General features: G+C 43.4%; 2 protein-coding genes and 1 long non-coding RNA gene across 3 annotated transcripts in view; 2 read left to right on the top strand and 1 right to left on the bottom strand.

Moving 5' to 3' along the window:
- The window catches only part of EIF2AK4 (eukaryotic translation initiation factor 2 alpha kinase 4), a 40,851-nt gene extending 36,300 nt beyond the window's left edge, over positions 1-4,551 (top strand). Inside the window, exons 34-39 of the mRNA XM_082239253.1 lie at positions 303-361; positions 1,065-1,162; positions 2,755-2,820; positions 3,113-3,157; positions 3,540-3,658; positions 4,258-4,551. Of these exons, the coding sequence (XP_082095379.1) occupies positions 303-361; positions 1,065-1,162; positions 2,755-2,820; positions 3,113-3,157; positions 3,540-3,658; positions 4,258-4,315 (445 nt within the window). The 3' untranslated portion in view covers positions 4,316-4,551. The remainder of the gene's footprint in view (positions 1-302; positions 362-1,064; positions 1,163-2,754; positions 2,821-3,112; positions 3,158-3,539; positions 3,659-4,257) is intronic.
- Positions 4,552-6,022: 1,471 nt separating this feature from the next.
- Positions 6,023-9,590, bottom strand: SRP14 (signal recognition particle 14). Its single transcript, XM_082241393.1, has 5 exons — positions 9,434-9,590; positions 8,819-8,891; positions 7,339-7,451; positions 6,618-6,650; positions 6,023-6,412 (listed from the first exon to the last, which is right to left on the bottom strand). Exons 1-5 carry the CDS (start codon positions 9,455-9,457, stop codon positions 6,323-6,325), a joined length of 333 nt encoding a protein of 110 aa, XP_082097519.1. The 5' UTR covers positions 9,458-9,590; the 3' UTR covers positions 6,023-6,322.
- A 75-nt stretch (positions 9,591-9,665) lies between these two features.
- On the top strand, positions 9,666-14,826 carry LOC309542710. Its single transcript, XR_014224387.1, has 3 exons — positions 9,666-9,782; positions 13,818-13,893; positions 13,984-14,826. It is a non-coding gene; the product is annotated as an uncharacterized lncRNA (long non-coding RNA).
- The last annotated feature ends 902 nt before the right edge of the window (positions 14,827-15,728 follow it).

Raw genomic sequence — 15,728 nt, forward strand, 5'->3', positions numbered from 1 at the left:
TAGGCAGTCATCAGACATCTCTCATGAATCTAAAGATCCAGTGGATCAAAGACTGCCTGCCACGCCCTTGAATGCCCCATTTGGGGCCTTAGCACCACCAAAAGAACTTCCAGTAGCAGATCTTCGCCTGCAGACCTATTCAGAGGTGTAGTAGGAGACACCCCCCTCCACCAGTGAAGCTAGTTGCTCCTAACCCTTTCCAGCCAGCAAATCTGAGGAAGGATTGTTCCATTGTTCAAAATGTTGAAAAAAGCAGCTCTTAATAGCAAATGTTTTAAGCAACCTGTTTGCTCTGTTTTTAGGGAAATTTCTGATAATCTGCCAGCACCAAATCTAAAAGGATCATTTTCTTGTACTTTAGGTATGTACTTTATACATAAGTTTATACTAACGGTTAGACTATATATTAATTTAGTAGTGTTCATTGCACAGATCATGTACATTACAGCAGATGCTGCACATTAATTGTATATTGAACATAACTAGTTTTATAGTTTAGCAAGTTCTTCCGTGGAAAATGCAGTTCTTTGGCCCCTAAATTATATATATTTTAGGACCTACCCTGCTCTTTCAACTGCAATTTGTTTTCACTGATTTTAATATTGTGTATATATAAATTGTTGTAACCACCCTGGGACCTCTTGCTGAAGGGCAGATACGAAGTCTCATCTAATAGTGAAACCTAGTTGTTTGTGTGTATTCAGCTTTGCAAGAAACTACAATAGTTCAGTGCAGGCTAGCATTAAAAATGCTTTCAAGGACATAATAAAAGAATTCCTTCCAGTAGCACCTTAAAGACCAACTAAGTTAGTTCTTGGTATGAGCTTTCGTGTGCATGCACACTTCTTCAGGATGCACACGAAAGCTCATACCAAGAACTAACTTAGTTGGTCTTTAAGGTGCTACTGGAAGGAATTTTTTTATTTTGACTATGGCAGACCAACACGGCTACCTATCTGTTTCAAGGACATAGTACATGAAGACTTGTTATATAGCTTTTTGTCTCTTTTAAGTATGCATGTGTAAAAGAGGTGTTTCTAACTAAATATTTTGAATCATCTTAGGTTTGTCTGAGCCACATGGAACTGTAGTGGTACCAAATGTCTGCATTGTACCATCAGAGAAGTTGTCTGCAAGTGCCAGGCGGCGCTATGAAGTTCAGGTATCATGAATGCAGCTCTCCTTTTAGTAGCTACATCGCAATGTTTCCGTAGCAGTGAGGTCTCACCACAAATGGCCTGTTTGTGTCAGGGACACATAAAAGAAGATCGGAAGTTGTCTTGCACCAAATCAGACCGTCACAAGTCAATCAGGCTCAGTACTTCTTACACCAGGATATGAGACTCCAGTTCCCATAATTCTTGACAATCGACCATGCTCTATGGGGCTGACAGGAGCTGGAGTACAGCAACATCTGAAGGGGCAGAGGTTCCCCATCTCTCGTCTACATTTACTAGCAGCGCCTCTCCAGTTTCAGACATGAACATTTCCCAGCCCTGCCTGGAGATGCCAGGGATTAAAGCCAAGACCATCTGCATGGAACGCAAATGCACATGGCTGAAACTTGCCACACGAAACCTTGCCTGCCAGGCTGCTAGTTGTCTTAAAATGCTTAGCTTCAAACTACAGTCGTACCTCAGAAGTCGAACGGAATCCGTTCCGGAAGTCCGTTGGAGTTTGGAAACCAAGGCATGGCTTTCCGATTGGCTGCAGACAGCTCCAGCAGCCAATCGGAAGCCACGGAACCTGCGTCTGACATTTGGGTTCCAAAGAACGTTGGAAAAGCAGAACACTCACTTCTGGGTTTGCGGTGTTCAGGAGCCAAAATGTTCGACTTGCAAGGCGTTCGACTTCCGAGGTACAACTCTAATACATAGCCCTTAAGCCCCATCATTTCAGCAGGCTTAAGCATACTGAACTCCATCATGGTTTGTGGCTTCTGTTCAGGGTCATTCTGTTGCAAAATAGGTTGCCAGCAAGGTGCTTCACATTATTTCCAACTAGCGAACGTGATCAAGAAGCAATACTGACAACTTAAGTCCGTTGAATCTTCTTTGCTTTTAAATTGTTTTGAATAATATAGAGGCATATGTGCCTCAAAATATCCATGATTATGAGACGTGTGCAATTCACATTGCCGCTCACCATCCTAGTGAATGGAGTTGTTTGGAAGGCTTTTTCAGGACAGGGTCAATAATATTTGCACACAAGGGGGAGCTATTTTTATTTTAAGGATTTATACCCTGCCCTTTGAACACTTTAAACAATCTAATTTGTAGAATGCATTGTGTGGGTGGATGTGCAAGTGCATATGCAGTTAAACCCCCTGCACACCTGGCTGTTGGACGTTTGATATACATGTGGATTTTCATTTTGATGCTTCTGTGAAAACACTGTAAAATGTAGCACAGTTCAGTGAGAGAGTCTTGGCTTGAGAGTACAGTGGACCCTCCGGATACAAACTTAATTCGTTCCAGGGGTCTGTTCACACCCCAAAAATTACGTAAATAGAGGTGTGCTTCTGCACACACACGACGCATTTCAGTGCTTCTGCGCATGCGCACGGTGAAACAAGGAAGTATACAATTCCGGGTTTGCCATGGCTGTAACCCGAAGATTCTGTATCCAGAGGGATACGTAAGTAGAGGTACGACTGTATACAGCTCAACAGAATTGCTTGTTTTTGTTTTGATATGAAAAGGAATCATCCGCTTTGTCTGTATGTGCATCTTTAAAACCACATGTGATTTCCAGGTACAAACCAAACTCCAGACCTGCATTGCTACTCTGCAACAGAAAAGTGAAGTTGAAATTTTAGCAGTAAGTAACTTGGTTGTGGAAATTAAATGTATGCCACCTTGAGCTCCTTGGGAGAAAAAGATGAGATATAAATGCAATAAATAAATTTAGGGGGAAACAGAGGAACAAAGTGTTCAAGTTATTATTCCCATTTCCCCTTTCCAATTTAATTTTATTTCCAAGGCCATGCAGTCTTTAGAATTTCAAATTTAGATGAAAGATTTGAGAAGTTCAAAGTGGATTAACTCAAATGCTACTTGCTTTTCATACATATTACATACTTACATTGATTTAATTTTTGTTTTTCCTGCAGGTGGATCTGCCGAAGGAATCTATAATGCACTTTTTATCATTAGAGGTAAAAAAAAACTATGACTGTCTAATTCTTAATGAAAGCCCATGCTAACTTAAATAGGCTTGAAATTCCCACTTGTCAGGTACAGCAAGGAAAGCAATATTTCCCTCTGTAGAATTTATGCCCACTTAGAGCCAAACATCTACAGAAAGGTTATGTATAACTGTCCCCACAACCCAATCTCCCCCTTTCCAAGTTTCCTGTCAAAACAGACCTGGACTTTTATATACACTACACTGCGGGAAGAGCTAATATCAACAATCAAGCTGACATTCTCAACACAGCGCACACTATCATACCAACATATTAGGTGCTCAGTGTATTACACACCATTCCTACTCCACAATAAAATATTTGCCAGTTAATTACTATTTCCTCTTCTCAGTGTGATGCAGATGAACAAACCTTCTATTCAACTGTCAAACAGCTGATGTCACGATTGCCGAAACAAAGATACATTGAACTAATTTGCGATGAAATCCACAATATTAAAATGAAAAAAAGGTAAGCATACTTGTAAGCATGATTAGATGGCGTGGAATTCTCATATGGAAACCTACAAGTCATTTTGCAAATTTCATTAAGGGTCAGGCAATACGCCACACTGATAGGGATAGTCAGATAAAGGCTCATTCAGTTCACAGGGTCCACTCCTATTCCTCCCTGCCACAGGACCAGAAAGAGGACTTCTGCAGTTTACTTGTGGCTTCAAAAAATCTCAGCTTACTGTTTTGTGTGAACCAGGAATCCTGGTTTACAACAAGCAACAGTTGCTTGGCTTGTTAAACCATTGGACTTTATCCCAACAAAGTCATCACATTAGCATCAGGACTTCCTCTTCCCTTATACCCAATGCCAGTATGATGATTTGACAGGAAGGAAATAAAAGTGCAGCGTAGAACCTTCATCCATAAGAGTGGCTGCTGTATATGAACATAATTCATTCAATACCCTGCGGTCAGTATTTGAAGGAATAGAGTGTTTGTCAGCCTGTGAAATTAAGGTGTCTACTTTCTCTTATAAGAGCGGATTATCCAAGCTATTGAATATTCTAAATGACTGGGAGTAATACTTTAAATGTTCTGCCTTTTTCTTTCTTGCAGAGTGCCTGTGCTTATCCTCTACACCTACAGAGATGACTATTACAAAATTATATTTTAGTACTGAATGTTCAAAGAGAATGAACTGGAATACTACTTGGAACCAATACATGCTTCCAATCACGCTAATGTGAAGAAATGTTTTGCGCACACTTCTTACAGGGACTGTGTCGGGACAACTTTTGAAGTATTAAGGATTTAGCTCCTGTGCCATACTTCCTTTACCTCCTTTAAAGCTGTAAATCTTTCTAGAATGTATTGTACAGTAGCCTTTTTTTATAAAGTCCTGTTTGATTATCTTGCTGTACTGCTGTCATTGTTTCAAGCAAAGCAGTGGGTGGAAGATTCAACTAGTGACTTAAACAAGAGTTTTAGTATCCATAGCACCAAGCCCTAGAATCTCAACAACCCCCCTTCCTTGTCTGAAGGAGTCTTCTCATTCATCACAAGCACATGGCTGCAATCTATAGTGGCAGAAAACCCTCCCCCTTATTAGGATCTAAATTGCTTTCTACTTGCCACTACTGCTGGCCCTGAACTTGAAGGGTGAAGAGAGTGGCCCTCAATTACTGCAGAGAGCAAGCAGCAGAGGCCACAAGTTCCAATTTTGCCAAAAATCCGCTGCTGTAAATGGGAGTATTCATTGGGGATAGATCAGGGCTGACAAGGTAACATTTAGAGTATCCCTATGAGGTTGGCCATGAGGTTTGGAATCCAACATCTGGAGGACTGCCGGTTAGCTGCCCAATTGACACCATAAGGACTGCTAAGCAATCTAGTTCTAGCTTGCTGAGAGGAGTCATACTAACAACTGTGACCCAAGTTCATCCATTTTAAATCCAGAAGTCTCAAATACAATGTAGGTTTCCTATTGTGTTTCCTGTACACATCCAACCTATGTTTAAGCACAATTAGAAACCCGTAATACTGACTGTAATGGAATGTACTTTATACAAGGATAGTTCAGTACAGCCTCTCTTGAAATAGGTACATGTTCTTAAGAATGACTCCTGCTAATAGTTTCATCTAATTGAAGGAAGAAAGTTTTACTGTTCCTTAACCGCTCCAGCGGGAAGGTAAACGGCGTTTCCGTGCGCTGCTCTGGTTCGCCATAAGCAGCTTAGTCATGCTGGCCACATGACCCGGAAGCTGTACGCCGGCTCCCTCGGCCAATAAAGCGAGATGAGCGCCGCAACCCCAGAGTCGGTCACAACTGGATTTAATGGTCAGGGGTCCCTTTACCTTTAAGTCATTGATGCATCTTAAATTTGGATTCATTGTTCTTCAAGAAGCTAGCAGCACTGGCTAGAGTTAATATTCTACCATTATTACCTGAAGATCGTTCCAGCAATGCACAATCTAAATCTTACTTGCCACACCACAATTAAGCAGCAAAATAAATTTAACTTAATTGCCTTGTATCATGCTGCACAGGAGTTCTGTCAATGCAAAAGTATCTGTCACTGCAGTACAAATACTGAAAAAGGATGTTAAACACAAGCATACTAAAAGTGATTTAGAACAGGAGTCATAAACTATTTAAAGTCAAGTTTTCAACGCAGATTGCAGCACAATTTCTTGTCAAATTCTTGTGGCTCACAAAGGTGTTGACCTCCAACTTAACTCCAATCATAAAAAACCTTGAAGCTGTTAATAAGAGAAACACCAAAGCAAATTTTTATCTAGTTTCATTTCTATTGCAACTTTTGTTGTACACTAGGCCTCATTTGATCAGTCTTAAAGACAGACAGAAAGTTTCAGTATAAGATGATTTCAAATATTAATCCTTTATTTTTGTACTATTTCACCCAAAAGATGGGTTCTCCCCAACAACCAACCACTCAGCCCAACAACAACTCAGAGCAGATACAAAATCCAACAGCATCTACAATATATGTATTGTGGTTCTATCCCACATATCACAATCCAAAGAGTGTTTTCAATTTAAGATGTCTAGATTCTGGCTATCCACCAGAAGTAAGGTCAAAAGTTAAGTAACAACATAAAGAAAAAACTGTTTACATGCTAGAATTCAGATCCACTGTAGGGGTAGAAACATTCTGTATTGTCACTGTGTTGCTTTGCTTTTCTTATTTTTGCTTTTCTTGTCTTTTTTCTTTAAACCGTCCATGTTAGCTCTGAGCAAATTTGAATAAGCCTGCAACCAAAACAATCAAAACATTTCAGAGAATGCATTCAAATTCCATAGGATTACAAACAGTAGCAATTCATTTGCAGAATTAAAATATTGTAGTTAGAAGTGCCCATCTTTCTCAGAATGCCGCACTTCATTTATTGATTTTGTAATTTGAAGTTAATCCATAAAATGTTCTGAAATGGAAATGAATCTGGTATACACTTACCATCTGGAATTTGTTGACTTCCTTTGAACTCACCTATAAAAAAATAGTCATATGTTATTTTAAAAATTACAAGATAAAATGTCAACAACCTCTTCAAGAACTAGTCCCAGTGACCACTGCTTTCAGCTGAATAAATCAAATTATAGTCTGATAAGGGTTAGAGAATCTTTGTGGTTTAATGCCATGAATTGAGCTTTGGGGAAACGGGGACAATTGCTTCTCAAAGAGCTTCAGATAGCAACTTGAAAGGTTATGGAACTGAAAAAAAGACTTCCCAAATGACTTTTTAAAGCAAGTCTCAAATTTAAAACTGCCATTGGCTAAATTCTCTTTTGCTTATTATGTATGCAGTGCCTTGGAAAGAATTGCACTAATCAATGTTGCAAGCAAATGGCATTCCTATTTATTGTGTTTTGCTGCTGTTCTTTTGTTTCCAAGTAACCTAGCAACAAAGGACTCTACCAATTGCTAATTTTGTGACTCGCCTTGCCAATGGAATTAAGATCTTTAGGAATTGCACTTTAATCCTTATGACAGTGGAACCATATAGTCTCTAGGATGAACATACTGAATCTACATGTAAACACTTAAAATAAGGTTGATTAAACAAAATCTAATTTGTGACAATTAGCAAGTAATTTCTTGCCCACACTAAAAAGAAATTTCCATTTATCTTCAGTCATGTTTGGACCCAACTGAGTGAAGCCTATTTAGTACCTACCACTGTGCTTATCTTTTTCTTCCCATCTGTTGCTCTAAGAAGACATTTGTTGTCTACAGGTTCAAAGCCCTCAATATGGCCCTTTCGTGGGATGGGTCTTGTCCGACCATCATCTATATTAAACAGAAGCATTAAACATATATACATATACAACATCCAACGGTGGCAAAAGAACGCTGAAATGCAGGTTTGTACTTTTACAGCTTTGAAGTTTGTGTTGAAGATTAGGAGAATTCTGAATGTGGAAGCTGAGAAACAATAGGTTAGATGCAAACAAACAGTCATCTCATCCCCCAATCCCACTAAGAATCCCTCAAATATCTGGCTTAAAAGCAAACTGAAGAATAAGGGAAGGTATGGCCTAGTTTTTAATGATTCAGGCATGGAGTGGAGGGTAGGAATCAGCTCAGAAGTGGCAGCAACGGACTGCTCAAAAAGATTGCTACTGCCACATTAATTCTTCCAATGACTCCACAGCAACCCCTTAGTTCTTTCTTGGGTACCTCCCCCCCAATATGGTTGCTCAGACCAGAATGGTTTTTTCCCTAAAAGTCTTTAAAGATTTTATTTGGCTTTGCTTTGGGGCTCCAATGTGCAAACAGCTGCGAGTTGAGGTTTTGTATTTACAGTGGTACCATGGGTTACATACGCTTCAGGTTACAGACTCCACTAACCCAGAAATAATACCTCAGGTTAAGAACTTTACTTCAGGATGAGAACAGAAATCATGCTCTGGCGGCATGGCGGCAGCGAGAGGCCCCATTAGCTAAAGTGGTGCTTCAGGTGAAGAACAGTTTCAGGTTAAGAACGGACCTCCAGAACGAATTAAGTTCTTAACCCGAGGTACCACTGTACTGTGCTAAAAGAGGATCTCATCAATTTTATACCCCCATCTACGGTTCTCTGCTCCTAACTCTGGGATAGAGCAGGCTATAGAGTAAAAGTGTGGTTGCTTCTTTGTAGACTTGGCTGGCAGAGACCTGGACTTAGGGTGGGAGCTCTACTGTAGTGGATGCCCAAACTACAGGGCACTTCTGCAGGCACTTTTCCTGCTGAGGGCATTCTACAAAAGCTCAGAACAGGTTGTTTTGGATAGGGCACTGGAGACTTTGAATCTGTGTTAGGGGCCTGATCAGCTGTGCCACCTGCTCCCTCCCTTCTGAGTTGGCAGGACCTAGGATGTGACAGTGTACTCACTGCTCTGCACCTCCCACTCCCGCATTTAGAATTTCCTCAATCTAGCAAAAATAAAGCATGTATTAAAGAAGCTGAGAGCTACAGATAAGGGTTTTCTCTGACTAACCACACATTTTTCAGTTCTCATACATGCCCATTTCAGCATTACTTCATTTATGCTAATAACTGCAGTACAAACTGGCTCACGTCATGACGCTTTTTTTTTTTTAGGGGCGATATTGAAAAACAAAGTACTGGCATATCCACCATTCACAACTGCTGAAATAGTTAACATAATACTTACATTTCTTTAGCGTGATATAGACGCTGCCTGTGCTCCTACATTTTTGAAACAATCTTGTAAGCTCCGTCAGAAACTGCAAACGAGAAACCCGTTTTCCGATTAAGAACAATCGCGGATGAATGACGTTTATGGAATTCTTAACACAATCAAGAGCTGGGAAACAACCCTTGTTTTCTTTATTTCCTTATTGCAGTTTCCAGTGACGCCATCCGATTGCAATGCCTGAATTTTTGGGTCTCTATCCCCACCTTCACAAAGCAGCAATTTATCAGGGCTGATAAATCCCTCCCTCCCCCCCCCCCAGTCCCCAAAAGGTGGGAATCCTGGCTGGTCTTCGTTTAAGAAACCAGGGGCGATACGCCTGAGAAATGAATGGATCTTGGTTGAACTAAGCGAGGGTGACGCAACTCGGGGCTTCATTAAGCGAGCCAGGATCTCTGCACCGGAATCCTCACGAGAGGCACCGCCACGTTCAGGAACTGCCATGCCGCCCCCCCCCCGTCCCCCCTGAGGCGGCCAAGCACAGAAAACGGGTGGGTGGACCCGCCCCGCCTCTGCCTACCCGGCCCGCGACCCCCAACTCAAGGGACCCAGGAAAACGCGAGGCCACGGCACCTGCTCGCTCTCCAGCAGCACCATAGCCGGCTCCTTGGCTCGCTCGCTCAGCGCTTGCAAAAGCCCCGTCACAATTCCGCGGAGCGAAGGAGCGGCCCGGAAACGGAAGTGCTTCTCGCCGCCACGGAGGACGCAGCGCTCGGTGCGGCTAGAGGGGAAACCCCGCCCCACTATCTGGCTCGCTGCTGCCACCGCTCGGCTGCAAGCGGTTCTGCCCCGCCGTCCGATTTAGCTCCGGAGGAGCAAGCCGGGGTTTCAAACGGAGCGACCACCGAGCCTGTCATTTATAGGCTCGTTAAGGGAGGGTGAGGGCCGGATTTAGGTTTGATGAGGCCCTAAGCTCTGGAAGGTAATGGGGCCCTTTATATGTCCAGCTGTCCTTTGTCAACAACAAATTGTCGCTGTTTTTTGTGTTGAAGATATGCTAGATGGTAATTTATGAACCTAATAGGTATCTAAAGCCATTTGCTGTATGTAGGTTTTATTTTATTTGTTTTTTATCTTATGTTTTGGAAATGTACATCCACTTTTTTCCCCTTTAAATTTTTTTGGGGCCCCCAAGAGAGTGGGGCCCTGAGCTATAGCTTGTTTACCTTATACATAAATCCGGCACTGAGAAAGTGCAGCATCTTCTTCAAAGGCATCTCTGGATATTAGACTGACGTTCAAGCGCATCTCCTTCGGCTTCAAAAAACTCAGTATGAGAAGCATAATGTTCTCTAGGTCTGTCCTTCGAAATGCTGGACTTTCTTGGAAGGTTTTCCAGCCATTCCCTCCCCTTGTAGAAGGAAATGGACGGAGACGGGAGTGGAACTACACCTGATGGCTGCACATTCGGTGGAATGTCTTATTTAATTTATTATTATTATTATTATTATTATTATTATTATTATTATTATTATTATTATTATTAATGTGTTTTTTCCTACTGTAATGTTATGTTCTGAACCATGGGTATAGGGCGGTATACAAATAAAATAAATACTGCATATCTCAGAACTGCCTAAGATTTCAAAAAGTGAAAACCCAGACACAAAAGTTGTTGAATGGCAAAATTCAAAAAAATTAATAATGGAAATTTCAGCGATTTTCGTCCGGACACTGTCGTATTCCGGCTGTGTCCAGGAAATTTTCAGCTATGGGCTTGGCTTGCAAAAGCTGTTTTAATTTTTCTAAAACATCATGAGAATTCAAACAACTCCTTTTTGACTGACCCTTGTATCAAAATCTGCTCACATTTTGCTGTCAAAAGCAGTAGGAGGCACTGTGACCGCATAAAATAACTAAAGTTAATCCTCTCTGTCCTGAGGTGTAAGAGCATTTATAACTGGTCTTTACCTTATGTTAAAGTACTTAATGCAACTCTGCCCAGGAGGCAAAATGACAAGCATCCATCATTTTTGAGCATTCAAAGTAGAAAGATGTTTTTATCTGAGATCACATTTTATGGAATGTCTTTTCCAATGACACACAATGTGTCACAAATCCTTCTGGAATTGCAATATAATATTACCTACAGCCATTCTGACAATGTTATGTTAACTTGGTGGTGCTGTTGGTTTGTGAGCTACCTAAAGACCTCACCCACATTGTGCTAATTATTACCATCACTTCATTGTCCATTTTCTTTCCATGGTGAGTGTGAAGTTGGGCAAAGAGCTGTTGTACGTTATGGTTTCCAAGTGGGGTCTGGGACCCATTCTCCTCCTGGTCTTAAAGGAGGAATGCCAGCTCTTTTTCTGGGCAGAGCTCTTGTGCCTTTAACAGCAGGGAGAGTATGTGAAGTTGACTGCAGCAACAAAGCAATTAATTAATAGCTTGTAAGTATGAAGGGAGCAAGGGAAATAACGGAGTTTTAGTAGTGAGTGGAAAGATATTGTCTGGATACCAGGTCTACCAGAGGATGAACATCAGGTCCACACCCTTCTTCTTTAGTGATCACTCGCAGCCAATTGTCTTCCATGAGCACGGTCATAATGATGTGTCTGTAGGTGACTGTGGAGGCCAATTCTGGATCCACAATGAGGATATATGGGAGTTGATCACGGTGAGGGTTTGCCAAGCGTGCCTTCCTCTTAGCTCATTTCTCCCTTTCATCCTGAGTTTGAGTGTCTTCAAAGCCCATGACTCCTTTGGTAAAGGCTGTTCTCCAATTGGAGCACTCGCAGGAAGATGATTTTGTATTTTTCATTATCTGGAAACCTAGAGTAGACCCATTCAATCAGAGACATATCAATAGACTGTTCTTACAACAGGAAGCCCGGTACATCCATTTACTTAAGACCATGACCCCATGGGTCTGAATAGCTATCAGGATTATACATCATTTCTTTAAGACCTCAAATTAAACTGCAGCTGTCCTCTGAACTTTAGAACTCTATGCCTTTAAGAAGATCTAGGGCAGTGTTTCCCAACCTTTTTTGGGCAAAGGCACACTTGTTTCATGAAAAAAATCTCGAGGCACACCACCATTACAGCCCCGTGACGTCAGCGCGCAGCGTCACGCCGGGAGGGACATGAATTGCTAGCAAATTACATAATCACCTCCTTGAGGGCTGGCTCATCTTCTCCGAAGGCAGAACCCCATTAATTAACAGCACAGACTCACACCATAGCCAAGACGAGGGGGGGAAACCTCAGTCATGCACAGTCATGCACATGTGGGGGCTAAATGAGGACGAAGACCGGGCAGAGAGCAGGGTTCAAATCACCCCACCTGGCCAGGACAATCCCTGGGTGCTCCCTTGGGCCACTCGCCTGACCCACCTCGCAGGGCTGTTGTTGCGAGGATAACACGGGGAGAACCACGCGCGCCCCCGGGAGCTCCTTGGAGGAGAAAGCGGGCGATGAATGCAATGCACAAAATATATGAGAGGCGACCAGGTTTTGCAGGTGAGGGGCCCCCGGCAGCCTCCACTTCCAACACCCGGCGCAACGACGCCGAAGTTTCCCCCCGGGCTCGGCTCGGGGAGCAGCGCTGCTCCCCTTCGCCCTCCTGGCTCTCTCTGCCGCCCACTGGGGACCCCCCTCACCTGCCAAGTCCGGAGCGCCGGTGGAAGTTGCATGCATGCATGCAGGGCGCCGCGTTGCCATTGCATTGCACTGCACTCCATGCAACGCCTGCACGCATGCATTGCCTTGCACGCCCGCCAAGGGGTCTCCCCGCGGTCCGATGCGTCCCCTCCGGCGCGGATGCAGCATTGCAAAAATAAACCCCCCCCCCCCGACGCAGCCCTACCTGGGGGGCAGCCTCCGCCGCTCCGCCTCCGCGGGGATCCCCGGGCTCCATCCTGCCGCCCGATCTCCATGGGGGCGCAGGCAGGCTGCGCGGGGTCTGCGCGGAAGAGCCCCTGCCCGCCCGGACGCCGCCCCTGCGCTCATTCCATGGCCGGGAGAAGAGCGCTTCAAACAAAACGCCCAGCCCACCGGGCCACGCTGGGAAACGTAGTTCGCGCACCCCGCGCGGGCGTGGAGCCCAAGGGCGAGGGGACTACGGATCCTGGCAGCCCCCGCGCCGGGGACGGAGGGGGAGAGGCCGGGTGCAGGGATGGAGGGACGGGTGGGCGAGCGAGTGAGTGAGTGGCAGCCGCCAAGCCTTGGCCGAGAGCCAGGAAGGGCCTCCCCGGAGGAGGAGGAGGAGGGAGGCGCAGAGCGGGAGGGAGGGAGGGAACCCCAGGGGTCATCTAGTGATGGCGCCCCAATCGAAAATTTGACTTAAAAAAAAATATCTTTCAAATTTTTTAATTTTTCCCGCGGCACACCAGGCAACATCTCGCGGCACACTAGTGTGCCGCGGAACACTGGTTGGGAAACACTGATCTAGGGGATCTTATCTACTCCTTTAGGTAAAGGTAAAGGTACCCCTGCCCGAACGGGCCAGTCTTGCCAGACTCTGGGGTTTGTGCGCCCATCTCACATCTATTGGCCGGGGGCCAGCGCTGTCCGGAGACACTTCCGGGTCACGTGGCCAGCGTGACAACGCTGCTCTGGCGAGCCAGAGCCACACACGGAACGCCGTTTACCTTCCCGCTGGTAAGCGGTACCTATTTATCTACTTGCCCCCGGGGGTGCTTTCGAACTGCTAGGTTGGCAGGCGCTGGGACCGAGCAGCGGGAGCGCACCCCGCCGCGGGGATTCGAACCGCCGACCTTTCGATCGGCAAGCCCTAGGCGCTGAGGCTTTAGCTCACAGCGCCACCCGCGTCCCTACTCCTTTAAGTGCATATAAAAGGTGATAGGCTCACTTCCAAATTGAAAACGCACAGAAAAGCTCAAGATACACGTTGATCTACCCACACGTAGGTGAGGAATCATATGATTATTTGCTGCCTTAGAGTTTTTAATTTGATTCAACACATGTAATTATTAATATTGCTTATTTTCAGTTGTTATCCCTGAGAAACGTAGAAAATAACAGGATATCCAAAAGTCTTTAAACTTACACGACCCTTTAAAAATTAGGTAAGGAACCAAATGTTATATAATACTGTTTTATAATTTATGATAATTTAGAATTTAAATGTATTTTCATGTAATATTTGATACTTCCAGCTGATGAAGGTGAATACATCGAAACAGGGCCCTGTCCTGGTTTCTAATCCATAATTGACTTCTGACTTCTGCTCTATGATTGAAACTAAGACCTTTGAAGACCTCCATGTCGAATCTGACTATGGACTAACATAAACTTATCTCTACTCATAAACTCTTATCTCTAATTCTATAATGAATTATTGTGTTATACATATCTTTATGTGTTTGAGTTTGTTATCTCTATTTGAATTTGTAATCCTTGTCAGAATACACACTTTTGAATGGATTAATTTTTGTTACTATTGACTATTGATTTGCAAGTAGGGACCACTCCCACTGTTGAAACTCACATTGGTCTGAGTTCTTGGTGTGCTTTTTTCTTGGTACAATCAACGGAACCGGCCATGGGCCGTATCCAGTCTATGGGCCTTAGGTTGCCAACCTCTGTGTAAGACCATCGTAAAACACATATTTCCGATGGTCTTAGGAACTGAGACACCGCTCCTCTATCCGTCTCCAGGCGAGTCCGCCTACATTCAGATCCGCCCACATGCGAGTATCCGGCGTGATGGCATCATTATGCCAACCTCCTCACATACACCCGTTACAAATACAGGTGTATGTGACAGGGTTGGCGCCATAATGTACTTATCCGGACTAGTCACACGTGTAGAGAGCAGCTACTGTGTAGAAAGCAGCAGTATTGGAGGTAAAATGACACTTCATGGATTATAATTACTGGGTAAATGTAAAATCATTACGCATACTGTTGCAAAATGTAGCAATGTAGTTTACTGTTGTTATATTAAGACTGTTACCCATGCTACATCATGCTTCAAGACAAAATTTCATTTATTTGTAATTAGAAATAAATATTTCAGACTATATATTTACATATTGTTTTTGCGATTAATCACTATGCTTTAATTATGTTCAATTTGTAACAGTGAAAATACAGCCTGCATATTAGATATTTACATTACGATTCATAACATTAGCAAAATTACAGTTATGAAGTAGCAACAAAAATAATTTTATGGTTGGGGGTCATCACAACATGAGGAACTGTATTAAAGGGTCGCGGCATTAGGAAGGTTGAGAACCACTGCCTTACCAGCTACTGCTGAGCATATATCTTCAAATATTTACAAAACAGGCGCCCAAAAATGTCCGCAGGCTCTTCTTCATCACCTGACCCACAGAGAGAGTGAATCACTTCTACTTAACAGAATTAGGTAACCTACAATTAAGTCATTGGAATCTAAAGAAGTGGAACAAAAGGCTGTAAATGTCATTTCATTTTTTTAAAAAAGAAGCAGCAGCTTAAAGAACCCCAACATCATCACAAACAGTCCTGCTGGCTCTTGGCTCCCTTTCAGAAAGCATTATTGTGTTTTATGGAACACCCATCAGAAACTGAGACGGTGTTGCATCATTATGGAATGAGAACATTCAGCTGGGAGGGTGCAGAGAAAATCAAATGTTCCTGGTGCTCTCCGAACTGATTAGGGATCAGGTTAAAGTGACAAGAGAAGGGAAGGAGAAGGCCAGGCTGAGGGCAGAGTGACTCACATGCAAGGTTGCTGGCTTTAACTCCATGGCCTTGCCCAGGAATGCCCAAGAACACTTTCTAAGCTCTGTAAACATGAATACGTTCATGTAAACATGAACATTGCAACCTGCTCACTTCTGTTTGCTTACTTTAACTTCCTGTGCAATAAGACAGGAAGTTAATGCATATTTGGGCCCTGTCCTGAACCAGA

The sequence above is a fragment of the Podarcis vaucheri genome, assembly GCF_965113315.1.
Source record: "Podarcis vaucheri genome assembly, chromosome: 1".
NCBI lineage: Eukaryota > Metazoa > Chordata > Lepidosauria > Squamata > Lacertidae > Podarcis > Podarcis vaucheri.